At 40.1% G+C, this 27,986-nt stretch overlaps 1 protein-coding gene across 4 annotated transcripts in view; it reads left to right on the top strand.

The window, feature by feature from the left end:
* rrp1 (ribosomal RNA processing 1) overlaps positions 1–23,338 on the top strand; it is a 28,388-nt gene extending 5,050 nt beyond the window's left edge. Inside the window, exons 5-16 of one of the 4 annotated variants that reach the window (XM_032568142.1) lie at positions 1,939–2,000; positions 2,073–2,202; positions 5,697–5,761; positions 8,078–8,250; positions 8,368–8,468; positions 14,219–14,316; positions 14,438–14,457; positions 14,534–14,686; positions 19,152–20,053; positions 21,976–22,134; positions 22,492–22,558; positions 22,931–23,338. In XM_032568142.1, coding sequence (XP_032424033.1) covers positions 1,939–2,000; positions 2,073–2,202; positions 5,697–5,761; positions 8,078–8,250; positions 8,368–8,468; positions 14,219–14,316; positions 14,438–14,457; positions 14,534–14,686; positions 19,152–20,053; positions 21,976–22,134; positions 22,492–22,558; positions 22,931–23,169 — 2,169 coding nt within the window. In that variant the 3' untranslated portion in view covers positions 23,170–23,338. Of the gene's footprint in view, positions 1–1,938; positions 2,001–2,072; positions 2,203–5,696; positions 5,762–8,077; positions 8,281–8,367; positions 8,469–14,218; positions 14,317–14,437; positions 14,458–14,533; positions 14,687–19,151; positions 20,054–21,975; positions 22,135–22,491; positions 22,559–22,734; positions 22,877–22,930 lie in introns of those variants that run through there. The other 3 variants (XM_032568141.1, XM_032568143.1, XM_032568144.1) reach the window with 3 other exon arrangements.
* Positions 23,339–27,986: the final 4,648 nt, after the last annotated feature.

The raw sequence follows: 27,986 nt of genomic DNA, 5'->3' as shown, positions 1-27,986 counted from the left end.
AAATCTTATGCAAATGATACTTTACTTTCTTTAGTGTTCCATAATAATCTAAGCTGTGTAGCCTTTTTCTGGCTACACTCAAGTCTTGAAAATCAGAACTGATTTGATATTTGGATCAGATTCCTTCGTCACATCAAACTTCAGTAAACTCATCTGCAGTTAATCCTTTTCTTTTTTATAATGCTGTTGAAAAGGACCTTAATTGTTTTGCCACTTTTGCCATTAGTTTGAACAATTAACTGTGACAAATAGGCTTGTCACCATAACAAATTTTGCTGAACGATTAATTGTCTCAAAAATTATTGCGATAAACGATAATATTGTTTGAAGACCTTTTTACACTGATTTAATGGAAATTACGTAATAATGCATGCGATTTCCTGCCAAAGATAGATACACTTTATTTTCAAAAGAACACTGGAACTGTTAAACAAAATAAACAAAACAACCAAAAACAAAAATAAAATGGATTCTCAGTCTCCATTAACAAAAAACGCACTTGAAAAAAAACTAAACAACATAAAGCCAAAGTGGAAATAAATATTGCATTCAACCAAAAGAGTGCAGATTTTGAAGTCTGTATACTATGTTGCCCTTCAGTAATCATTAGATTTAAATTAGATTTAAATTTATGGGCACATCCGACTACCTGATGCAATAGTTCACACTACATGATTTTTTGCTCCTATTTTTCCCCTTACGACAATCTTAGAACGTTGGTCTTTCTAAGATTGTGTGGTGTGTTATGGTAGATCATTGTGGCAGCTCCGATCTAAATCAGGGGTTTTCCCTGACTGGGAGCTTAAGGCAGCCTGTTGAATGTGACAGGTAGCCAATCAGAAAGCACGGATTCTCCTCTGTGCTTTCTGAGGGGAAATTACAGAGGGGAATCCCAAACAGCTGACACAGCGCAACCCAGAGATGATACTTGGAAACAACATTAATGTTTTTTCAACATGCAAAGAATATAGAAATGACAAGGGGAGGAGTTGGAGTGAAATTGCTACCGCAGTTGATAAACCCCGTAACTTTTCAGCTGTTCTTCGTTAAAGTGACATAAATAGGTTGTAATGATTTTCATTCAGTCAGGACTGACACTAGCCACATGCATTGCAGGTAGATTGTAGTGGAGCATTGATTAATGCCTGGTTTTAAAATTAGTTCACTGCACTTGTAGCCATTGTGCCCATTGTTGGACACCACACGGCAGGATCTAACCCAATGAACAGTTATACCTAGGATTCCTGTCGGCTAATGTGTGGTCTGTCAGGTTTTGAAAATGGCCCGACAATCGGCCGACAGCTCTAAGATCGTGTCCTGTCTTTGGGCATTTCACTAAGGAAATGAGGAAGGGGGAGTCAGTGGAGAGCACTGGAGTTGAGCCTTTTTTTCATTCAGTGTCATTAACAGAAGAGAAAAAGGCCGGAAGAGACGATAATGCCGATAATTAAAATGCCGTCGATAGTTTTAATTTAGTGTACGATTAATTTATTTATCGTTTATCGCGACAGGCCTAGTGACAAACTTACAGATGTTTATAACACTGAAGTCTTTATGTTAAAATATGGCCATAATCAGGATTCATCACTCCTCACGCCACGTTCTGGGTATCCGCAACAGCTCCACTCTGTTTCATGAAACTCTTCATTTGTTCTATTTGGTGTCTATGGGCTCAAGTTTTCAAATACTTCTTGGTAAGAGACAGACAATGGAGTAGGAAGTACTGTTGAAGAAGTTAAGCAATTTTAGAACTTGAAGTTAAAAGTTGATGTGGAAGTAATGCTCAGTAATGCTAAATGTTGAGAGAATGATTTGAAATTGAGAACATGTAAAACTTAGCTGAAATTTTTGCATCTTAAGTTTCATCAGTACAGCAGAGATATGCAACTTTGTAAATGGAAGCATTTACATTTCTAAATGTTAATGTTCCCTCTTTAGCTGGTTCGTTTTGTGTTCCGACAATCGTTTGACGTCCTGAGGAGGAGAAACTGGGAAAGCAGGTAAGGATCTGGAAAAAAAACTTCCATTTAAGAACTCTAACAGTGCATAAAATAAATAACTGCTTTTCTCAGTGCGGTTGGGAAGTTTTTGGAGCTGCTGAAGTGTCATCTCCTTCAAAATGACAGTGAGACGCCCTCTGGATTGCTGTTACACATCTTGGACCTTTACATGACGGAACTAGCAGCTGTTGGTGCTGGAGAGGTATAGAACCACCACTGGTAACCATGGCAATTGAGGGATTTATAATGTAAAGCCAGAAGAACTTCAGATCCTCTGGTGGAGACAAGTTGCTGCTGTTTGTGTGAACAGTGTGTAGGTCATGGAGTGTTAGAAAATAACTTGGCCTTAATAAGTCAGAGGAAATGCTTTTAAGTATACTACCACCACCAGTCACTATACTCTCTGTTCAAAGCTGTTCTGGAGCTGATGAAATTCAACAGGTGATATCAGGGTTTCCCCCAGAAAACTGCTAAGCCCAGGGGTTGGTCCGCTGAGGCGGTCCACTGTGTTTTTGTATTAAAAGATGTTAGGTTGATAGGAAATTTAAAAATATTACTGGGTAATTATATTTTATGGTAAAATGCTATTTATGCCCACAACTATAGAGTCTTATAAACAACAAATAAAAAAAATACAATTAAAATTAATATCAGTTTTTACACTTCTGTTTAATCCACAGGTTTCAAACTCCAGTCCTCAAGGGCTGGTGTCCTGCAGTGTTTAGATGTGCCACAGGTACAAAACACTGGAATGAAATGGCTTAATTACCTCCTCCTTGTGTAGATCAGCTCTCCAGAGCCTTGCTAATGACCTAATTATTCTATTCAGGTATGGTGCAGCAGATTCACATCCAAAAGTTGCAGGACACCGGCCCATGAGGACTGGAGTTTGACACCCCTGGTTTAATCCAAATTATGTCAGTTGCTCCAGAAGGCCCCTCATAAATGCTAATATTTTAAAACCACAGATATTGGTTTTAATATCATTTAGCATCATTGCTAAAAGTTATTTAGCAACATAAATTAAAATATTCTAAATTGTTTAACTTTTAAATTTAAGATTTTAAGGAGCTGGCAAGTTTGCTTTGTAAAAGTTCAAAGAACAATCTTCATAGTTAGATTATTTTGTTACCATAGCCAAAGTCTGATACTTTGAGTTTAATCCTTGAGTTTGAGCTCTGTTAGTAAAGTGCCATTTTTACCGATTGCTTTTTAGGTTGGCCAATTAAACTCCTAGAATTTCCATGTTGAAATGGTGCTGATGTTGTTAGCAGGAAGAAATTCTGCTCAAGGCCTCATACGACCTTGGGCCGGCCATGCATGATGAGTTAAATCCGCTGCATTGCGCATTTCTTCTGGACACAGAGGGACAGATGAGGAGATTTAATTTATGTGACTTTAGTAGCTCTTCCATTTCGTGTCTATTGAGTTTTTAATAAGGGTCACAGAGACTGTTTTGGTTTCCCAAGCTGTATGGGACAAATTTTTCTGATCTCCAGGCTGACTAAGTAGACAAGGCATTTGATATGGTTTGATGCATCCTGTAACCAGAAAATCAAATAAAACCAGCATGATGCACTACTATGAGGTAAGCGCAAAAGCTCCTCCACAGGCTGAACCACTTAGCCACCACTGGCCGACTGGGACCACATACATAGGCCTGTCACGATAGCAAATTTTGCTGAGCGATTAATTGTCTCAAAAAATTATTGCGATAAACGATAATATTGTCTGAAGACCTTTTTACACTGATTTAATGGAAATGACGTAATAATGCATGTGATTTCCTGCCAAAGATAGATACACATTATTTTCAAAAGAATATTTAACACTTGAGCTGATAAACAAAATAAACAAAACAACCAAAAACAAAATGGATTCTCAGTCTCCATTAACAAAAAATGTACTTGATAAAAACTAAACAACATAAAGCCAAAGTGGAAATAAATACTGCATTCAACCCAAAGAGTGCAGATTATGAAGTCTGTATACTATATTGCCCTTCAGTAATAATTAGATTTAAATAGAGAAGATGGGCACATCGACTACCTGATGCAATAATTCACACTACATGAATTTTTGCTCCTATTTTTCCCCATACAACAATCTTAGACCTTTGGTCTTCCTAAGATTGTGTGGTGTGTTACCGTAGATCCTCGTTGCCGCTCCGATCTAAATCAGGGGTTTCCCCCGACTGGGAGCTTAACGCAGCCTGTTGAATGTGACAGGCAGCCAATCAGAAAGCGAGGATTCTCCTCCGTGTTTTTTGAGGGGAAACTACAGCTGACATGGCGCAACCCGAAGTCCAGCCGACGTGGAAACAACATTAATGTTTATTCAACATGCAAAGAATATAGAAATGACAAGGGGAGGAGTTGGAGCGAAATTGCTACCGCAGTTGATAAACCCGGTAACTTTTCAGCTGTTCTTCGTTAACGTGACGTAAATAGGTTATAATGATTTTCATTCAGTCAGGACTTTACCTGACACTAGCCACATGCATTGCAGGTAGATTGTTGTAAAGCCTTGATTAATACCTGGTTTTAAAATTAGTTAACTGGACTTGTAGCCATTATTTTGTGCCCATTGTTGGACACCACACGGCAGGAACGAACCCGATCAAACCGTTATACCTAGGATTTCTGTCGACTCATGTGTGATCTGTCAGGTTTTGAAAATGGGCCGACAATCGGCCGACAGCTCTAAGATCGTGTAGTGTGCTGGGCATTACACTAAGGAAATGAGGAAGGGAGGAGTCGGTGGAGAGCACCGGAGTTGAGCCTTTTTTCATTCGGTGTCATTAACAGAAAGAGAAAAAGGTCGGGAGAGACGATAATGCCGATAATTGAAATGACGTCGATAGTTTTAATTTATCGTACGATTAATCGATTTATCGTTTATCGCGACAGGCCTACACATACATAAAATTTATCAGTGCAGACACAGAGCCAAGTGCTGGCAACGTGTTGAGATGTAAACACCGCACATAATTATTGGTTCACAAAGACAAACTCAACGCGCACCTCTGGAAGTGCGACAGGTCATATACCTGTGGTTCACATAAAACTGCATAATCAGAGCTAACGTGGTGGGTTTTAAACTTGACTCCTACCTTGATGAAAAATTCAGCAAAGAAACATGACACATCACAGGGGGTTCATGTGAATATCCATACCAGTCAGCCTGTGTCCAGGTGGAGTGAAAGGAGGTGCGCGATCCGTGCTGAGGTAAACTTCAGAGACCAAGCAGCGCACAGAGGGACTAGTGATGTGATTTACCCGTGCTTTGGCTTTGTGGCTTGTTAAATGCATCAACTACACACATATATTTTAGGAATAAAAGATGGGTTTATTCTGCTCTGCTATTGAAATACTCAGCTCAACAGAGACGCTTGCAGTCCGGCTTACTAAAGGAAAAAATATTAAGCGATTTTTTTATTATTTTTTTTTATTATTATTATTAATATTTTTCTGAAAATAAAAACAAGTAACTCTTAGCCTGGCGTGGGGGGAAGTAAATTCTGGTGGTCCGCCAGGTTTGTAATACAATGGGGGAAACCCTGGACATTCAGTAATGTTTTTAAAATTAAATCATAATCTTGAATGTAATAAAGATTTAGATTAGGTTCATGAGAAATGATATTGGTACTGGACTCTTGTGGATGTGGCTTGCTAATCAGACTTTGCTTTTTTGCAGCTCACTGCTGATCAGAACCTGATTTTTATAGAACCGTTCTGCAGGAAAGCAGCCAAAACCAAGAAGTAAGTTTTCCTCTATGTTCTTAGAATGAAGAATTAAATCACAGTTGCTTGGCTTCCTTTGCTTAGCATATTATTTCCACCCAGCCTGTTGCTGACAGATCCAGGAAGTAGCAACCTGCAGTTTGAATGTTGCCCAGCAGAGCTGAAAGCAGCTTCTGAGATTAGACCATATTCAGACAGAGCTCTGTCTGGCTCTGTGTCTGCGCTGATGAACCGTTTTTTTCTAAGAGACTTCGGTGTGTCTTTGAGTGCTGTACACAGTGCGAGCTATTATGCTAGGGGGTTTAAATGTGTGTGGTTGATTTATATACACTGCTCAAAAAAATAAAGGGAACACTCAAATAACACATCCTAGATCTGAATGAAAGAAATATTCTCATTGAATACTTTGTTCTGTACAAAGTTGAATGTGCTGACAACAAAATAACACAAAAATCATCAATGGAAATCAAATTTATTAACCAATGGAGGCCTGGATTTGGAGCCACACACAAAATTAAAGTGAAATAACACTACACGCTGATCCAACTTTAATGTAATGTCCTTAAAACAAGTCAAAATGAGGCTCAGTATTGTGTGTGGCCTCCACGTGCCTGTATGACCTCCCTACAACGCCTGGGCATGCTCCTGATGAGGTGGCGGATGGTCTCCTGAGGGATCTCCTCCCAGACCTGGACTAAAGCATTCGCCAACTCCTGGACAGTCTGTGGTGCAACGTGACGTTGGTGGATGGAGCGAGACATGATGTCCCAGATGTGCTCAATCGGATTCAGGTCTGGGGAACGGGCTGGCCAGTCCATAGCTTCAATGCCTTCATCTTGCAGGAACTGCTGACACACTCCAGCCACATGAGGTCTGGCATTGTCCTGCATTAGGAGGAACCCAGGGCCAACCGCACCAGCATATGGTCTCACAAGGGGTCTGAGGATCTCATCTCGGTACCTAATGGCAGTCAGGCTACCTTTGGTGAGCACATGGAGGGCTGTGCGGCCCTCCAAAGAAATGCCACCCCACAACATTACTGACCCACTTCCAAACCGGTCATACTGAAGGATGTTGCAGGCAGCAGACCGCTCTCCACGGCGTCTCCAGACTCTGTCACGTCTGTCACATGTGCTCAGTGTGAACCTGCTTTCATCTGTGAAGAGTACAAGGCGCCAGGGGCGAATTTGCCAATCCTGGTGTTCTCTGGCAAATGCCAAGCGTCCTGCACGGTGTTGGGCTGTGAGCACAACCCCCATCTGTGGACGTCGGGCCCTCATACCATCCTCATGGAGTCGGTTTCTAACCGTTTGTGCAGACACATGCACATTTGTGGCCTGCTGGAGGTCATTTTGCAAGGCTCTGGCAGTGCTCCTCCTGTTCCTTCTTGCACAAAGGCGGAGGTAGCGGTCCTGCTGCTGGGTTGTTGCCCTCCTACGGCCTCCTCCATGTCTCCTGGTGTACTGGCCTGTCTCCTGGTAGCGCCTCCAGCCTCTGGACACTACGCTGACAGACACAGCAAACCTTCTTGCCACAGCTCGCATTGATGTGCCATCCTGGATGAGCTGCACTACCTGAGCCACTTGTGTGGGTTGTGGAGTCCGTCTCACGCTACCACGAGTGTGAAAGCACCACTAACATTCAAAACTGACCAAAACATCAGCCAGACAGCATAGGTACTGAGAAGTGGTCTGTGGTCCCAACTGCAGAACCACTCCTTTATTGAGTGTGTCTTGCTAATTGCCAATAATTTCCACCTGTTGTCTATTCCATTTGCACAACAGCAGGTGAAATTGATTGTCAATCAGTGTTGCTTCCTAAGTGGACAGTTTGATTTCACAGAAGTTTGATTTACTTGGAGTTATATTGTGTTGTTTAAGTGTTCCCTTTATTTTTTTGAGCAGTGTATATATATATATATAATATGGTCTAATCAACTCTGTATGAATATGACAGAGCTGATTGTCTCTGATATATCAGAGGATATATCTCCTCTGATATATCTCAGAGGAGATAAATCAGCATACATCTCCTCTGATATATACTGATAGTGCTGCCTTTTTTTCTTATATATAGTATATACTGTATATAGCCAATTCACAATACACACTATAAAACAAAAGGATACATTTCATTTCGATCAGTCATTTTAAATTCAGTTACACATGGTCCTGTACAGCTGTCAGCTTCACAGTAGCGTGTCAGTTTATCATGTCTGCTGCTAAGGAAGCCATGCCTCTTTAAGCAACAGGAAGTGAGGTGTAGTCCAGAGAATAGCTGTGTTCAGTCTTCGTCCTCCTTTCCTGACAGCTTTCCTGTTTGTTGTTTCACCAGCCATGCGCTTTTCAGCACAATTTGCAAAAGCCTATTCAGCACCATCATTGAACAGGCTCCTTTTGCTGTGGATGATCTTATGAAGGAGCTGAAAACAGCACAGGAGTCTGATTCAGGGCAGGAATCTGAGGAAGATGATGAACAGCAGGAAGATAAGAGGAGAAATGCAGTCGGTAAGAGCAGAGAGGGGAGGCTGATAAAAGGTACATCCTGACACAGCAGCACCCACCTCTAACCTGTACTGGTGTTTTACTAAAGTTCACTGTTGCACCTGGATTCTTTGCTTGTAGGGAGTCATTTAAAAACAGAAGAAGAAAGTGACGAGGAGCTGCTTCACTTGGGGGACTCTGACGCTGAGCTGTCAGATGAAGACTTTGGACCGGTTCTGCAGGTAAACATGGCTGTCTGTTTAAAGATCATTCCTTTTATTCTATGAATATATGGATTGAAAGGCTGTTGAAGCTAATAAATGCATTTTGAGGAACTGTTGGAATATGTGGGATAGCTGAGCTGAACTGATGTAATGGCCAGGACCCTACCAGCTGACATGCAGTTCAGGGCTGACGGATCAGCTGTTGTTTCGTTCTAAAGACATGAAAGGCTTTAAGCAGACGGCTTGGATCCTGCATCACAATTATGTCACAAAGTTCTGATAACGTCTTATCAGCAATCTGTGCAATGCCTACTAGAACTAAGCGTATTGATCTAAACATTGATACTATCTCTACCAAGGTGAGAATAGGTATTGGATCAATACTAGTGGGATGAAATCAGTAATGTTGTTTACACTTTCTCTACTCAGTTTGTCCAGTAAACTCTATGACTAAATTCTAAGGGATACAGTGTTCAGAGAGTTCCAGCATTAAAAAGGTTGAGGAAAGAGAAGGCCCCCTGACCCCTGACTCCTGACAAAGAGATGGAGGTCTTTGGCAGAGGCTTTTCAGCCTAAATCAGCAGCTAGATAATCTTTATTAAAATTTTATGCTTTTCACAATGTAATCTGAGATACTCTTTTAGCTATTTTCTATTCAGGCAGGCTGAAGGCAGCTAAAGAATGAAAAAAATCTTACTTGTACTCAAAAATCTACACTTGTGTAAGGAAATTGATCTCAAATATGAAATATGAAAATGACTGAATACAATAACCCTTTTGTGTTAGCTGTTGAAGGTGAAATAGACACGCAGATAACACTTGCAGACTCAGTTATCCTGAGAGATAACCGAGTCTAACTGGGACTCTGGGAGAGTAGAAATAACTGGGCGATGAAACATAATATCACGATAGACACATGATCAAAATCAGTAAAAGATATAAATCGATGACTTGATGCAATCTGCTGAATTTCCATAGCAACTTTTTAATCTATTATGAATAATTAGTTCATCATACTATACTGTTCGACAACTAGGATCAATTGGAATGTATTTGATTGTAATTGATTGAATTGAAATAATTTTTTTGGAAAGTGACTTCAGATGACACTTGTTGTGAATTGCAGCCAAATAAAATGTATTGAATATAAATGAAACTAAATGAAATGCTGTCCATCCATCCATCCATCCATCCATCCATCCATCCATCCATCCATCCATCCATCTACCTATCTATCTATTTATTTATCCATTCAGAGTCAGGTTGCGGGAATAGCAGCATAGTTAGGGAGGCACAGACTTCCCTTTCACCTGCCTACTTAGAAAGCATCCTAAGTAGATGTCTGAGCCACCTCAACTGGCTCATTTCTCTCTAAAACTCATTTCTGCCGTGTCTATTCGTGATCCGTTTTTCTCAATCATAACCCAAAGCTCATACCCATAACGCGGGCTTCGAGAGCTTTGTCTTTTAACTCAGCTCTCTCATCACCACGGCAGACCAGTACAGCGCACTGCTTTTTGCAGGTAAGGCCACCAAAACGGATTTCTCAACACCTCATCTGCACCTAGAAATTCTGTCCATACAAGTAATGAACTGAATCAGTGACAAAGGGCAGTCTTGGCGCAGTCGAACTCTCACTGGAAATGATCATGACTTATTGTTTTCCTCGACACAAGTTTTCCTCTCTTGCTCTCGGTGAAGGCGGACGCTTTTTTTTTTCTTCTCCCTCCCTTCCCATGCCTGCCCTGCCTGCTCTGTTTTTGTGCTGTCATTTTCTATATTTTTGGAGCCTTTCTTTGCACATCCTCCAAATCTACAAATTATGGATCTGGTCAACCGGTCTCTCAATGCAATTGATCAAATTTTCTCGACGAGAAGACTGGGCACAGGAGAGCCCTCTTGTCCTGCAGGGACACATCCAGCGGGAGACACCCTAGATTTATTCATGATAACAGGATTTCTGCTGTTTGGAACTTGCGAATACCTGGCTTATCGACAAATTTGTGATGAACTTGGCCGAACTAGCAGACACTCAGACTGTTGGTGTGGACAGAGACGCAAGTTGGATGTGAGTTTTGCTGAGACTTGCAGCCCAGCCGAGCACTGCAAAACTTACTAACGGAATGGAATCGATCTTGGAGAAGTTGCTAGTTTCGGCTCAGTGGAACGACCAAATTAATTTGGACAGTTGGGAACTGAGATGTATCGGAGAGACTTTAGGGAAGATTGAAATTTATAATCTACCCAACCTAAGACATTTTGTATCTGAATTAGTTTTCCCCTTGGAAGGGCTGCATATTTCCAATCTCCTTGAAGATATGTAAACATAACGCTCCTTCCCATCTCACCCCCTCCTGTTATCCATGCAGCTGTGGAGCTGAGCGCTCCCAAGGACATTCCTTGATAACATTTTATCGGACTTCTGCCAGGAGGCTGAGCAACATGCTTTCATGGCCCTGTGATGTCACCGCCTTCACTCATGTCTTTGTTTTGTCTGAATCTTGCCTAATGTGTCCTTTCCTCTTTTTTATTTAATTTTTTTAGAAACTGTGGAGTACTCACTTTTAACCCAGAAAAGGAACAAACTTGGAATCCAGAGACTCTAGTTTATTAGTCACTCATAGCTAATATTTTAAAAACTGTGGAGTACTTGCTATTTAGATGCAGAAAGACTCCTATTATTGCAACCCAGAAAAGGAATTAGAACGAACTTAGAATCCAGAAAAAATTCTAGTTTTAGTTTTTATTTTTACTTAGAAAATGTGGAGTACCGTATTTTCCGCACTATAAGGTGCACCACATTATAAGGTGCACCTTCAATGAATGGCCTATTTTAAAACTTTTTTCATATATAAGGCGCACCGCATTATAAGGCGCATAGAATAGACACTACAGTTGAGGCTCGGGTTACGTTATGCATCCATTAGATGGAACTACGCTAAAGGCAATGTCAACAAAATAGTCAGATAGGTCAGTCAAACTTTATTAATAGATTACAAACCAGCGTTCTGAAAACTCTGTTCATTCCCAAAATGAATAAACAACTGTTTTATTATTTTCGCTGAGGTAAAGCAAGTGACGTGGTATTTTCGTGACACAGTTTATCTTTTAACAACAGCAAGGTATAACATATAGTGGAGGGGAACTTTTCCTCAATTCAATAAACACATAAAAAACAGTCTGATACTGTTACGGTAAATCAAACGTTAGTGCAATCACAATATATATCCACTTCCGCACCATTGATTTGTTCATGTTAAATTCTCTCGCTGCTGCTCTATTCCCGTGTTCTGCTGCGTGACTGATCGCCTTGAGCTTAAACTCTGCGTCGCAAGCGTGTCTCTTAATAGGAGCCATTTTGGGGTCTTTACATCACGCACTTCTTCTTCTACGGGGGAAAATGAAGTCGGCGGCTGCTTACCGTAGTTGCGAGACCTGTTGTGGCTCAATATTGGGCCATATAAAAGGCGCACTCTCGGCTTTTGAGAAAATTGAAGGTTTTCAGGTGCGCCTTATAGTGCGGAAAATACGGTACTCATTACTTTTACAAATTTAGAGCATACTTAGAAAGTCCAGAGAATATTTATACTTATCTGGCATCCCAGAAGTCCTGAGGATACTTACTTACTTACATTTATTTAACAACCGGGAGCAGGGATTAGAACTTGGAGCCCAGAAAAACTACCTTAGCAACTACTTTTTAGACTCCTATTCTCCCAACCCAGAAAAGGAATTAGACCAGAGGATACTTACTTATACTTATCTATCAACCCTGAATAGGAGTATCCAGAGATTACTTATTTATACTTATCTACCAACCTTGAATAGGTGTATCTAGATAATTTACTTTGGATCAACATTATTAGCTTTTTCTTCTTTTGCTCTTTCTTTTGGTTTGTTATTTTGTTTGTATTTCCTGTAAAGCACTTTGTATTGCACTGGTGCTGAAAATGTGTCGTATAAATAAAATTACCTTTACCCCTACCTTTACTGCTGGTAATGCGGATCAGACTCTGACACTGGTTGTACAGGGACCTAATGGCCTGTATCAAACGGCTCCCCGAGGGACACAGTCGAACGCCTTCTCCAAGTCCACAAAACATATGCAAACTGGTTGGGCGGACTCCCCCGCACCCTCTAGGACTTTGCTGAGGGTGTAGACCTGGACCAGTGTTCCATGTCCAGGACGAAAACCACACTGCTCTTCCTGAAACCGAGGTTGAACTATCCGACGGAACCTCCTCTCCAGGACCCTTGAATAGACCTTGCCAGGGAGGCTTAAGAGTGTGACCCCTCTGTAGTTGCGGAACACCCTCTAATCCCCCGTTTTAAATGGGGAAACCACCACCCAGGTCTGCCAATCCATGGGAACTACCCCCGATGTCCATGCAATATTGCAGAGTCGCGTCACCCAACACAACCCTACAACATCGAGAGCCTTAAGGAACTCCGGGTGAATCTCATCCAGCCACACTCAAGCCCACTTTCTCACTATTCTCTTTACTTCACTAGGAAACTGCGAGAAAGCAGGTGTTTATTCAACTTTTGACGGTAACCTTTTCTGTTCCCGTGGGCAAACTCCACCCACACTGAGTGGACACTCAGCAGAAGTGGAGGAAAACATAAATACTCTTTGCATGACTCATTTGTCTTGATTTTAATCAGCGGGTCAATTTGACCCAGAACAGAATATGTATCTCAAGTTCAATTATAAACATCATCCATTGAAAAAAAAAATTAATCAAAATTTAATATAAAAGAATTTACAACAGATCAATTTCAAGGAAATTATTGTTTTTTTTGTGTCTAGGTTTTTTTCAGTGGACATAGAAAATGTAAATTTCATTTTTTTATGTCCAAATGAGTAAATGAGTAAGTTGACATCATTAATCGTTTATTTGTGAGAAATAAAAAAAAGCATCATTGCACAAATATTGATTGAAATGGTTAGTATTGGAGTTAATAATCAGATACAAAAATGTTTTGGAGGAATTTTTGGTTTCTGACACTACTGCATGATTAAACACTCCACGGGTCAAATTGACCCACGAACATTATTGGTGTACCTCAGAAATGAACATAACAGGAGGGTTAAGTCAGTGCCTCACCAGCCACGAACCTCATCGCATGTCACTGATTCCCACTGCTTCCCTCTCTGAGAAACCACATGGTGGACCAGAATTGCGCCAAAGCCATGTGGAAGTTATGTGGCCTCTCTGAACTTCTCCCACACCTGTGTTTTTGCCTCAGCAACCACGCAAACTGCATGCCGTTTGGATTGGCAGTACCTGTCAGCTGCTTCTGGGGTCCCACAGGCCATAAAATGTCAATAGGACTCCTCCTTCAGCCTGACAGCATCCCTCACCAAAGGTGTCCACCAGGAGGTGTGAGGGTTGCTGCCACAACAGGCACTGACAACTTTGCCTGCAGCTCCAATGAGCCGCCTTGACAATGGAAGTGCGCAAGATGGTCCACTCAGACTCAATGTCTCTCAAAAATGTAAACACTTATTGAATTTGTTGGGAGCAGTGACGGTACTAGAGTCTAATAACTGCTAAAGGGATAATGTGTGATACGCTTCTTAGTTCACCTTCAGTTCTATTCCATTTTTGATACTGATAATAACTGATAATAACCCCTGCCTTTCTTGATTAAACTGGCCATAATCCAGGCTCAGCCCTCAGTGATGTGAACAAACGCATTCTCTTATTGTTAATCTCGGTTTCTTAGTGGTTGCTGTGATGCATGGTTTGTAATGTGTGTTTCAGTTCGACTATGCTGCTCTGGCAGACAAGTTGTTTGAGCTGGCGAGTCGCAGCAACACACCCGGACATAACCGACACAAACTCTACAGAGTCATCAAAGTGTGAGTAGAAGGGCATAATACAACCATAGCAGGCAGTGTTCAGGTTTTGTCAGCTTGTTAAAAGGTATTTGTTCAAATAACACTAATGTTTACTGATTAAAATTTGTTTTTTTCCATTCAGGCTGCGTGGTCTCAGTGAAGGTACGAGTCAGAGCGTTGTTTGACGCAAACATTCTGTTTGCATCAAACACCGTCTCACTCTTCCCTTCCCTCTCAGGCATATTTCCACAGGATGAATATCCAGAGGAGGTTTCCACAGATGAAGATGATGATATGTTTGGGAGCAGGAAGAGGATGAAGCAACCAGCTCACAATGAGGGTGTTAAGGAGAAAGGGATACCAGCAGGGAAGAAGAGCAAAGCTGACACAGGTTAGTTTCTCTGTTTACGATGTCTAAAGTCTCACATAATGATGTCTTGGTGTTTTGGTTCCTGATGTAAATCCAAATCATTGGAGATACTCATTCAAAGCCAAAATTACTTTAAATGTCATGAAATGTAGCATATGCTTTAAATCTCAACCAAGTTTAATAAAACAAACTAATCTACACAACATGTTACAGTGTAGTGTTGATGCATTCTCTTTAAGCTTACCTATTTCAGAGATTCCTGATTGCTGGGATTGCCAGACGTTTCTATGGTAACACATTGGCCTGTCACGATAACAAATTTTGCTGAGCGATTAATTGTCTCAAAAATTATTGCGATAAACGATAATATTGTTTGAAGACCTTTTTACACTGATTTAATGGAAATGACGTAATAATGCATGCGATTTCCTACCAAAGATAGATACATTTTATTTTCAAAAGAATATTTAACACTGGAACTGATAAACAAAATAAACAAAACAACCAAAAATAAAATGGATTCTCAGTCTCCATTAATAAAAATGTACTTGAATAAAACCTAAACAACATAAAGCCAAAGTGGAAATAAGTCTTTTGCATTCAACCAAAAGACTGCAGATTATGAAGTCTGTATACTATGTTGCCCTTCAGTAATAATTAGATTTAAATAGAGAAAATGGGCACATTAGATTTAAATAGAGAAAATGGGCACATCCAACTACCTGATGCAATAGTTCACACTACACGATTTTTTGCCCCTATTTTTCCCCTTAACAATCTTAGAACATCGGTCGTTCTAAGATTGTTGCTTGCGATTTCATAACCGATCATCCTGAGTGTGGTGTGTTACGGTAGATCGTCGTGGCTGCTCTGATCTAAATCGGGGGGTTTCCGACTGGGAGCGTTAACACAGCCAGAATGTGACAGGTAGCCAATCAGAAAGCTCGGATTCTCCTCAGTGCTTTCTGAGGGGAAATTACAAAGGGGACTCCCAAACAGCTGACACCCGAAGTCCAGCGGACATTGGAGATGAAATGTGGAAACAACAATAATGTTTATTCAACATTTCGTGCAAAGAATATACAGTAGAAATGACAAGGAGAGGAGTTGAAGCGAAATTGCTACCGCGGTTGATAAACCCGGTAACTTTTCAGCTGTTCTTCGTTAACGTGACATACTGTAAATAGGTTCTAATGATTTTCATTCGGTCAGGACTTTACGCTGATCTACATGCATTGCAGGTAGATTGTAGTAAAGCATTGATTAATGCCTGGTTTTAAAATTAGTTCACTGATCTTGTAGCCATTATTTTGTGCCTATTGTTGGACACCACACGGCAGGACCGAACCCGATCGAATCGTTATACCTAGGATTTCTGTCGGCTAATGTGTGGTCTGTCAGATTTTGAAAATGGGCCGACAATCAGCCGACAGCTCTAAGGTCGTGTCGTGTGCGCAGGGTATTACACTAAGGAAATGAGGAAGGGAGAGTCAGTGGAGAGCACCGGAGTTGAGCCTTTTTTCATTCAGTGTCATCAACAGAAAGAGAAAAGGGCCGGAAGAGACGATAATGCCGATAATTAAAATGAGGTTGATAGTGTTTATTTATCGTACGATTAATTGATTTATTGTTAATCGCAACAGACCTAGTAACCCATTGTAACTTTGCTCAGATTTTTGTGCCTACATCAGGGGCAGTACCAGCAGCACTGAGCAGGGTATGGTACTGAAGTGATTTGATTGATAGCTGACCGCATTCACTGATTGGTTCATGATTTACGTCAATGAAAATCACAAACATTAAAGGTCAGCTGTGGACCGCAGAGCTGCTATCAGAGAGCTGCTTGGTACAGAGGAGCAATTATGAGTTTAATCAGGAGCAGCACAAGAACACTTTAAGTTTTGGAGGAGAATGACCATGATTAGCAGCGCTGCTAGCGGCTCATCTCTCTGAAGAACAGAGAGCTATAAAGAGAGAAACGGTTCAGCTGTGGTCAGCTTTCTGTCCGAGCTGCAGTTTAGCCAACAGTGTAAAACAGCAAAACTACTACTACCAATATTAATTTGTGATGTGAATTTTAGTTTTCCATTGTTTTTTTTGTTTTTTTTTATAAAGTTCAGGTGTGGACACTGGTTTGACTGCACCTAAATCCAAAGGGTTGCATATTTAAAACAAAGTGCCAGAACGTAATTATATTTATATGTATAGTGTGGGGGTCTTTACCACTATCCTAGTGCTAGGAGCTTTTTCAAAAATGTTTGAAAATGGAAAAAGATGGGGATGGGAAATATATTTTTTGCTTTAATAGGGTTTCTGTAGGAGGACAAATATGACACAAACATTCTTAACATTTTCCAATGCTATAAAAATGTGTAGAATAAATATAAAATTTCAACATTTCCGTCAACAAAGATTTGCGACCATAGTCTTTCAGCTGGGCAGGGTGCGAGGCAGGTGGCTGTTGCAAGCAAACTGACGGGTGTGTGGTGGAAAATAGCCAAGGAGAGATTTTGCAATTCTTGGACTGAATTATTTGCATTCATTGCCATTGCGGAAGGATTACCTGAATGTTTGCTGTGCAGGCGAAGTTGTCAGATAACAAAAATACGTACTTTCCGGGCTACAGAGCGCACCTTACTATGAACCGCACCTACAAATTTTTTGAAAAAAAAACAAAAAAAAACTGGAAACGTACGTAAGCCGCACTGGGCTATAAGCCATGTAGAAAGACACTTCCAGGGAAGGCGCCACATTAGCTGCCGCGTCAAGATTAAAGTTACATCTTACATGCCCGATGTTAAGAAGCTGTCCAGTGATGTCCGTAAACAGAAGACACATTAAACACGTAAGAACACAATCCTGTCTTAGACATATGTATTTAGTTACAGAGTGGTTGTTTTTATAAATTGATTAGTGATTTTTGTCAGTATATATTTAGAATGACACTTAGCAATATTATTGTGTTTAACATCCTCAGGTCCGAGGATGGCTGTATTGGTTGTGTGTCAAAAGAGAAGAGGATGCTGTTATGTTTTACCCTTGCACTAACTTGCTTGGCATTTGCACAGAAATCAAACTTAAACTGTATTAATTTAATTTTATATATGTACTTTACCTTTTCAAAAGGTTGCTGTTTTGGGCGTGCCGTGGTGGCGTAGGGGTTAGCGCGGCCCACATTTGGAGGCCTCAAGTCCTCGACGCGGCTGTCTCGGGTTCGACTCCCGGACCCGGCGACGTTTACTTCATGTCTTGCCCCCTCTCCTTCCCCCTTTCCTGTCAGCCTACTTCATGAAAAGGGACTCTAGAGCCCACAAAAATACCCCCTGGAGGGGTAAAAAAAAAAAAAGGTTGCTGTTTTATTTTATAACTGCAGGTTGCAGTTATAAAATAACAGGTTGCAGTTATAAAATTACCTCAACCTGTTATTTTAGGTTGCAGTTACTTTCTGCAGTTATTATCTGGGCAACAAACCTTATCCGTTTGTTGCCCAGATAAGGGGCATGTTAAGCACGTTCCATTTTGTTGTTTTTTCCGATCACACACTTAACATGATTATTTACAAAGAGCGATCGTTATGCAAACTGCATTTGGGAGCAGATTTTCCGAGTTCCAAAAGGAAAAATATATTTCCCTGTCGAATCATCATAATAAAAATGACATCAAAAATCTGATTTCTTTATTACATTTATTTAATTTTATCAATGCCACGAAACATAATACATTCATATTGTAACAGGAGGTAAACTTAAAGCACCGTTGTACAACAGAGTAGTCATTCCTTCCAGGGCGCACAGCAGGGAAAAAAAACATGTAATCATTAATGCTCATGAATGTATGCACTTAGTAATTTTGATAATAGGCTAAAATAGCTAATATAAACACTTAAAGCCTGTGTTGCCTTTATTATAAGTTTAATATAATATAATATAATTGTTTGCGGCTCCAGACAGATTTGTTTTTTATTCTTTTGGTCCAATATGGCTCTTTCAACATTTTGGGTTGCCGACCCCTGGTAAAGTGAAATAATCAGCTTATTTGAGTCTTATGTTTGGACCAGCATTGAATTTCTATAAGACAAAATGAAGTATCTGGATTTATTTGAGTCCATCAGAACCAGAACCTGGTTCTCCATTGGTGAGTGTTACTGCAAAGATCAGCAGAGTTGATCACAGCTACTGCTGCTCACATTCCGCCCACAATAGGGAGTACCACTCACACACACCCACTTCTACCTGGGGTAGAGTCAAACTGCACATTAACTGGTTAGAGAGCAATTTACCAGTGGAAAAGTACCTCTAGCCTATTCGGGAGCTTTTCATAATGGAACAGCAGATTAGAAGTATACTGGTACCATCAGGTCAAGGAATCTTGAGTTGGTAAATGAAAAGACAAGTAGCCAAGTTTTAATTGCGATGTTATTAAGATTGCAATGTTCTTCACTTCAGGACCATCAGGCCATAAAACCATTCTGTTTCTGCTTCTTCAGGGAAAAAACAGGAAACATTCGACAGACAAAGTAGCAATATGGAACCTGTAGATGCACCTGTTAATAAGAAGAAGAAGAAGAAAAAGAGGAAAACACAGAATCACAATGCCGACTCAAAATCTGCAGGATGTTCAGAACATTCAGTAAAACAAAGTCCATGTTCCACTTCAGAGGCTCTATTAGAAGCCCAGCTGCAGCCGCTCCCCCCCACCAATGACTCTGAACCCATGGTGACAGACAGAGAGCAGCACCTGACCTCTGCTACATCAGACACGTCCTCTGAAGCACCAGCTGGGCTCTCTGGGAACAAGAAGAAGAAGAAGAAAAGGAAGATCCTGAAAACTGAGGCTGAGAGGTCCGCTTCAGCAGGGGAAGGTCATGAAGCCTCGGTCAAGGTTACTGCTGCAGCTCTTGGCAGGAGCAACAAGCAGCCTGCATGGGGCCTGCAGAGGAATGACATTACCATAGCAACAGAGGCCAAACAAACAGGCTGTGATGAAGCATCAGGAGACAATCTAATGCCTAAACTCGCGACGACAGATGCTGCCGCTTCAGCCAAGAAGAGTCAGAAGATGGAAGAGACTATCGCTGAGTCGCCACAAGCAGCAAACAGGAAGAACCGTCACAAAGGAAGGAAGGGGGCTGGCAGCCCTCAGATCACAGCTGGAAACATGCAACTCATGCAGAAAAGCAGGAAGTGTTTGAAGCTGTCAGCTGACGACGGAGGTGCAGACCCAGAGCAGTCCGCAGGGGAAGCTGAGCTGATCAGCTCTGCAGTTAACACCAGGAAGAGGAAAATCACTGTGGAGTTTGAGTTTGAGGCAGATGAGTTGGAAGGAACTGCCGCAGTCAACAGCATATCGGCAGCGAAGAACAAGACCAAGAAAAGCAAAGTGAACAATGTGAGTATGTAAGATCAGAAAGGATTCTTGATAAGATCAGAATTAGTTTTTGCTTACTCAGAACCTCTCTGCTCACAATAAAGAGCCAGGTCATCAGGTCAGCTAATCTGCAGTGCGTCCCTCAGAAATTTAACTCCAACCTGCTAGGGGGCGATGATGTGCTGATTTATACACAAGAGGGAGAAGAAAAGTAGACATTTATAGCTCACCAGAATACAGAAGCAGGTTTTCTATCCTTGTTGATCCTGACAGGTCAACTATTCTATCAGATTTCTCCTCACTCTGTTTAGTTTTTTCTTATGTTGCTCAGCATCTGATACAACAACAGTGTCCTCAGTCGCAGGCTTTTTGAGGAGAGTATCTTTGAAGAACCTTGTATAATATGAGGTCCAACAACATTTTATTTCCGTTTGGGATCAATTAAGTATTTATCAATTTGAATTTGTGGACACAAAGAAGGAAATTGACTTTGGTTCCACTTTACTCCCATTGGATACATTCAAAATATTTAATAAATATAAATATTTAAATGAATATCCATCTTCTTCTGCTTATCCGGAGTTGGGTCGCAGGGGTAGGAGCCTAATCTCCCGAAAGGTTTGAATTAACAGACCGGTAACAATAACTGTAAATTTGTAGACAACATGTCTACACGTTTACAGTTTACAATAGTCGCCCCACTGTTGTCAATTCAGCAACTTTCTTGCTATAATGAGCAACATTTCATACAAAAAAATGTGGTATTGGCCAAAATCAGAATCAGCGGGCTAGGCTTTTAAAAGATTGGTAATCGCCGATCGGCCAGAAAACTGCAATCTCTGCACCCCTAAGTGGAACCACTGCTTTCAGCTAGCAGACAACTAGCTGAAAAATTGTTGGGACAGCTAGCAGATGGGTAGCAGATGCTAGGTAGCCGTCTGCCAGCTGTCCCAACGATTCAGTTACTGGAGGTTTTCATGGGATTTTGAGCGGGTTGTTTTTGTGAAACAACCTTTTTACTAGAACGGAAGATTGTCTCATATCTTAACTCCAGATAAGGTTCAGATCCAGGTAAAATTTTATTGAGACAAAACAAGCTTGAGATCTACTTTAAGTGGAGTTAAGATTGATGTAGTTAAAGTCTGCCATTATTGATACCATTTAAAGTGATGAACCAGTTAAAGTGAGCCATTGTTAAAAGCAATAATTTTCTATCTTCAGAGAACAGTAAGTCTATTTCACACCTGAAGTACTGTCTGTTAATTTTAAACCAGAGTTTAAAATTAACTGTGATTGGCCCTTTTGTGTAGATGTAAATACAGCAATTGCACCAGGATGGAGAAAAAAAACAGCTGGAGATAATGTTTGGAGGACAGGTTTGGTTCGGTTCCTGATCAGCTGTGCTGCAGTTTATTTATAGAGTGACCTCAGGTCAAGATAGCTAACAGGCGTGTTGAGCCAATCGGCTTATTGTAGTCAGATATGTGTTGCATTGGGGGATCCGGTAGAGGAAACTAATAAACAAAGAAGAAAAAGCTTGTAGCGCTATGCAGTACTTCAGATGATTTTACATTTATCATTACAGAGAAACAGTAATATGATTACAGCCTTAGTATCACCTACTACCTGTGTTACTATTCGTTTATTTTTCTTGTTTTTAAACTACCTTGCAATGATATGTTATTAATCTCATATCATCTCATAAACGTGTGACCAGTAGACAGACTGGCTTGTACTGACAGATTTTGGTTTCCTTGGATTACTCACTCTGAGAAGAAACAGAATCAACAGAAACCATTAGAGGACCAGAGTAAATCTGCTAGAGCAGAAACATCCTGAGAAGCGTCTGCTGGTGGAAAGAACTCCATGGTTTACAGAAGATTAATCAAAATCAATGTCATTAAAAAAAAAAAAAACATGAGTCATTTTATTTTATTTTCCAGGTAGCCAGTGAGCCATCGACTCCCCAGAGCCTCAAAAAGACAAACAAGAAGAATATTTCAGGGTCTGATTTTATCATCTTTCAGAGGGAAGTTTCAGTTCCACCAGCGCTGTACTGTAAGACTAATGGCAGCCCGGGTACACCTGCTGCCAGTAAGAAGGTAAAGAAAAGCTGAGCGACAAATGAGACTGCATCACTTTTCACAGTGGAGGTTTTTTTTTTATCTGTTTATCTACTTAGTGGAGTGTCTTAGGGACAGAGCAGCAACATATGAACATCAAAGCTCCATACAATAAAAATGAGTTTTCAGAACATTGTTTGTGATGCTTTAATTGTTGTGATGTTGTGTTTGTTCATCCCTGAAGTGAGAGAGAAGTGATTTGAAGTTTTAAAAGATGAACCAAATTTCTGCTCCTGTGTATTTTCTAAGAACATATGAAAACATTGAGTTTATAATGACAGTCGCTCAGTCACATGCATGGGATGAACAGATACTGACTTTGCTTTTATTCCACAGAGGCAGCTGACCCCCACATCAGAGTCAAAGAAAGTCACGTTTGGTCTGAAGAATAATAAAACTGCTGGTAAGAAGCTGCGTAACAACATAACCGGTGACAGTGAGTTACTGTTTGCAGGTGATGGATTAGGCAGCAAGTCAATATTTTGTTCTCAGTTTTATTTTTTGAAGCATAAAAAAAGAGAAAAGGTAAGCGTTGGACTAGGCCAAGTAAAAAAAGACAAACAAGAAGAATATTTCAGGGTCTGATTTTATCATCTTTCAGAGGGAAGTTTCAGTTCCACCAGCGCTGTACTGTAAGACAAAGCAGGAAAATTCCTGCTTTGTCTCTAGATTAATTTTGCTGGGCAGTGGAAATATTGTTTTCTAAGTTGAAACTGAGCTGAAATGTGAAAGTCACAGGAAGTTTTTCTTTTCTGTTTTGTTTTTTGTCTTTTAGAGTTCAAGAAGACTGATCGCAGCTTGCTCCTCAGTCCAGAAGGTTTGTCTCGGGTGCCCTTTGACCCACAGCAAAAACCAAAGTTTGGGGTCCTAAAGTCTCCCCCCACGACAGAGTCCACTGACTCCAGGAAGACGTCGAAGAGCGCTAAGAAGGCCCCTAACTTCTCCAAGAAGATCAGTTCCAAATCTCTGCCAAACACACCTAAAAGACGACCTTCAGCAGCAGACTTTTTTTAACTTCCTGTAGAACTGTAGACACACGTGGTCTTTGATACAATCTGTTTTGAATTTTGGGCTCTATTTTTATTCTATGTTTCTATGTTCTATGTTTATTCTACCAAATTGTTGCATTTAACCTGGTTTGAGTGACTGCTTTAAATAAAGTTATTCATTCCTTCTTTTACTAGTTTTAGTAGTTTGCCTGTGTAATCAATGTTTAAACATACAAATGAACATTGGAACATTGGAATAAGAATTAGACAGTTCATATTTGTTCTCAGGGGGCGTGGCCTAAGTGATGTCATCATTTGACCATTGGGTATTGTAGGACACCTGATGTTGATCAATCACTGAAAGTTTGGTGCCTCTGTTTGTTTCTGTGTAGGAGATATAACAGTTTCTTTTTTCATGGAAACTCAAAATTTAGACTTGGTTCCAGCTTCAAACCACCAGAACTACTGCATCTCAGCATTTCTATGCTGTTCCAAAGCTAATAAGGCTGAAAATTGAACGCTGTGCTGAAAATTCACATATTGTCACTTTTTCACTTCTCTCGCTGAGATAAAGCGTTTTTGGTCTTTTACATTCAAAACTCATGAAACTCAAAATTTAGACTTGGTTCCAGCTTCAAACCACCAGAACTACTGCATCTCAGCATTTCTATGCTGTTCCAAAGCTAATAAGGCTGAAAATTGAACGCAGTGCTGAAAATTCACATATTGTCACTTTTTCACTTCTCTCGCTGAGATAAAGCGTTTTTGGTCTTTTACATTCAAAACTCATGAAACTCAAAATTTAGACTTGGTTCCAGCTTCAAACCACCAGAACTACTGCATCTCAGCATTTCTTTGCTGTTCCAAAGCTAATAACACTGAAAATTGAACGCAGTGCTGAAAATTCACATATTGTCACTTTTTCACTTCTCTCGCTGAGATAAAGCGTTTTTGGTCTTTTACATTCAAAACTCATGAAACTCAAAATTTAGACTTGGTTCCAGCTTCAAACCACCAGAACTACTGCATCTCAGCATTTCTATGCTGTTCCAAAGCTAATAAGGCTGAAAATTGAACGCAGTGCTGAAAATTCACATATTGTCACTTCTCTCGCTGAGATAAAGCGTTTTTGGTCTTTTACATTCAAAACTCATGAAACTCAAAATTTAGACTTGGTTCCAGCTTCAAACCACCAGAACTACTGCATCTCAGCATTTCTATGCTGTTCCAAAGCTAAAAAGGCTGAAAATTGAGAGTAGTGCTGAAAATTCACATATTGTCACTTTTTTACTTCTCCCGCTGAGATAAAGCGTTTTTGGTCTTTTACATTCAAAACTCATGAAACTCAAAATTTAGACTTGGTTCCAGCTTCAAACCACCAGAACTACTGCATCTCAGCATTTCTATGCTGTTCCAAAGCTAATAAGGCTGAAAATTGAACGCAGTGCTGAAAATTCACATATTGTCACTTCTCTCGCTGAGATAAAGCGTTTTTGGTCTTTTACATTCAAAACTCATGAAACTCAAAATTTAGACTTGGTTCCAGCTTCAAACCACCAGAACTACTGCATCTCAGCATTTCTTTGCTGTTCCAAAGCTAATAACACTGAAAATTGAACGCAGTGCTGAAAATTCACATATTGTCACTTTTTCACTTCTCTCGCTGAGATAAAGCGTTTTTGGTCTTTTACATTCAAAACTCATGAAACTCAAAATTTAGACTTGGTTCCAGCTTCAAACCACCAGAACTACTGCATCTCAGCATTTCTATGCTGTTCCAAAGCTAATAAGGCTGAAAATTGAACGCAGTGCTGAAAATTCACATATTGTCACTTCTCTCGCTGAGATAAAGCGTTTTTGGTCTTTTACATTCAAAACTCATGAAACTCAAAATTTAGACTTGGTTCCAGCTTCAAACCACCAGAACTACTGCATCTCAGCATTTCTATGCTGTTCCAAAGCTAATAAGGCTGAAAATTGAACGCAGTGCTGAAAATTCACATATTGTCACTTTTTCACTTCTCTCGCTGAGATAAAGCGTTTTTGGTCTTTTACATTCAAAACTCATGAAACTCAAAATTTAGACTTGGTTCCAGCTTCAAACCACCAGAACTACTGCATCTCAGCATTTCTATGCTGTTCCAAAGCTAATAAGGCTGAAAATTGAACGCAGTGCTGAAAATTCACATATTGTCACTTCTCTCGCTGAGATAAAGCGTTTTTGGTCTTTTACATTCAAAACTCATGAAACTCAAAATTTAGACTTGGTTCCAGCTTCAAACCACCAGAACTACTGCATCTCAGCATTTCTATGCAGTTCCAAAGCTAATAAGGCTGAAAATTGAACGCAGTGCTGAAAATTCACATATTGTCACTTTTTCACTTCTCTCGCTGAGATAAAGCGTTTTTGGTCTTTTACATTCAAAACTCATGAAACTCAAAATTTAGACTTGGTTCCAGCTTCAAACCACCAGAACTACTGCATCTCAGCATTTCTATGCTGTTCCAAAGCTAATAAGGCTGAAAATTGAACGCAGTGCTGAAAATTCACATATTGTCACTTCTCTCGCTGAGATAAAGCGTTTTTGGTCTTTTACATTCAAAACTCATGAAACTCAAAATTTAGACTTGGTTCCAGCTTCAAACCACCAGAACTACTGCATCTCAGCATTTCTATGCTGTTCCAAAGCTAATAAGGCTGAAAATTGAACGCAGTGCTGAAAATTCACATATTGTCACTTCTCTCGCTGAGATAAAGCGTTTTTGGTCTTTTACATTCAAAACTCATGAAACTCAAAATTTAGACTTGGTTCCAGCTTCAAACCACCAGAACTGCTGCATCTCAGCATTTCTATGCAGTTTCAAAGCCAATAAGGCTGAAAATTGAACGCAGTGCTGAAAATTCACATATTGTCACTTTTTCACTTCTCTCGCTGAGATAAAGCGTTTTTGGTCTTTTACATTCAAAACTCATGAAACTCAAAATTTAGACTTGGTTCCAGCTTCAAACCACCAGAACTACTGCATCTCAGCATTTCTATGCTGTTCCAAAGCTAAAAAGGCTGAAAATTGAGAGTAGTGCTGAAAATTCACATATTGTCACTTTTTTACTTCTCCCACTGAGATAAAGCGTTTTTGGTCTTTTACATTCAAAACTCATGAAACTCAAAATTTAGACTTGGTTCCAGCTTCAAACCACCAGAACTACTGCATCTCAGCATTTCTATGCTGTTCCAAAGCTAATAAGGCTGAAAATTGAACGCAGTGCTGAAAATTCACATATTGTCACTTTTTCACTTCTCTCGCTGAGATAAAGCGTTTTTGGTCTTTTACATTCAAAACTCATGAAACTCAAAATTTAGACTTGGTTCCAGCTTCAAACCACCAGAACTACTGCATCTCAGCATTTCTATGCTGTTCCAAAGCTAATAAGGCTGAAAATTGAACGCAGTGCTGAAAATTCACATATTGTCACTTTTTCACTTCTCTCGCTGAGATAAAGCGTTTTTGGTCTTTTACATTCAAAACTCATGAAACTCAAAATTTAGACTTGGTTCCAGCTTCAAACCACCAGAACTACTGCATCTCAGCATTTCTATGCTGTTCCAAAGCTAAAAAGGCTGAAAATTGAACGCAGTGCTGAAAATTCACATATTGTCACTTTTTCATTTCTCTCGCTGAGATAAAGCGTTTTTGGTCTTTTACATTCAAAACTCATGAAACTCAAAATTTAGACTTGGTTCCAGCTTCAAACCACCAGAACTACTGCATCTCAGCATTTCTATGCAGTTCCAAAGCTAATAAGGCTGAAAATTGAACGCAGTGCTGAAAATTCACATATTGTCACTTTTTCACTTCTCTCGCTGAGATAAAGCTTTTTTGGTCTTTTACGTTCAAAACTCATGAAACTCAAAATTTAGACTTGGTTCCAGCTTCAAACCACCAGAACTACTGCATCTCAGCATTTCTATGCTGTTCCAAAGCTAATAACGCTGAAAATTGAACACAGTGCTGAAAATTCACATAGTGTCACTTTTTCACTTCTCTCGCTGAGATAAAGCGTTTTTGGTCTTTTACATTCAAAACTCATGAAACTCAAAATTTAGACTTGGTTCCAGCTTCAAACCACCAGAACTACTGCATCTCAGCATTTCTATGCTGTTCCAAAGCTAAAAAGGCTGAAAATTGAGAGTAGTGCTGAAAATTCACATAGTGTCACTTTTTCACTTCTCTCGCTGAGATAAAGCGTTTTTGGTCTTTTACATTCAAAACTCATGAAACTCAAAATTTAGACTTGGTTCCAGCTTCAAACCACCAGAACTACTGCATCTCAGCATTTCTATGCTGTTTCAAAGCTAATAAGGCTGAAAATTGAACGCAGTGCTGAAAATTCACATATTGTCACTTTTTCACTTCTCTCGCTGAGATAAAGCGTTTTTGGTCTTTTACATTCAAAACTCATGAAACTCAAAATTTAGACTTGGTTCCAGCTTCAAACCACCAGAACTACTGCATCTCAGCATTTCTATGCTGTTCCAAAGCTAAAAAGGCTGAAAATTGAGAGTAGTGCTGAAAATTCACATAGTGTCACTTTTTCACTTCTCTCGCTGAGATAAAGCGTTTTTGGTCTTTCTCGTTCAAAACTCATGAAACTCAAAATTTAGACTTGGTTCCAGCTTCAAACCACCAGAACTACTGCATCTCAGCATTTCTATGCTGTTCCAAAGCTAATAAGGCTGAAAATTGAGCGCAGTGCTGAAAATTCACATATTGTCACTTTTTCACTTCTCTCGCTGAGATAAAGCGTTTTTGGTCTTTTACATTCAAAATCATGAAAACTCA

The sequence above is a fragment of the Xiphophorus hellerii genome, chromosome 7 (assembly GCF_003331165.1).
Source record: "Xiphophorus hellerii strain 12219 chromosome 7, Xiphophorus_hellerii-4.1, whole genome shotgun sequence".
Taxonomy (NCBI): domain Eukaryota; kingdom Metazoa; phylum Chordata; class Actinopteri; order Cyprinodontiformes; family Poeciliidae; genus Xiphophorus; species Xiphophorus hellerii.
The sequence above is the reverse complement of the archived record's forward strand: the minus strand, read 5'-3'. Positions and strand labels throughout refer to the sequence as shown.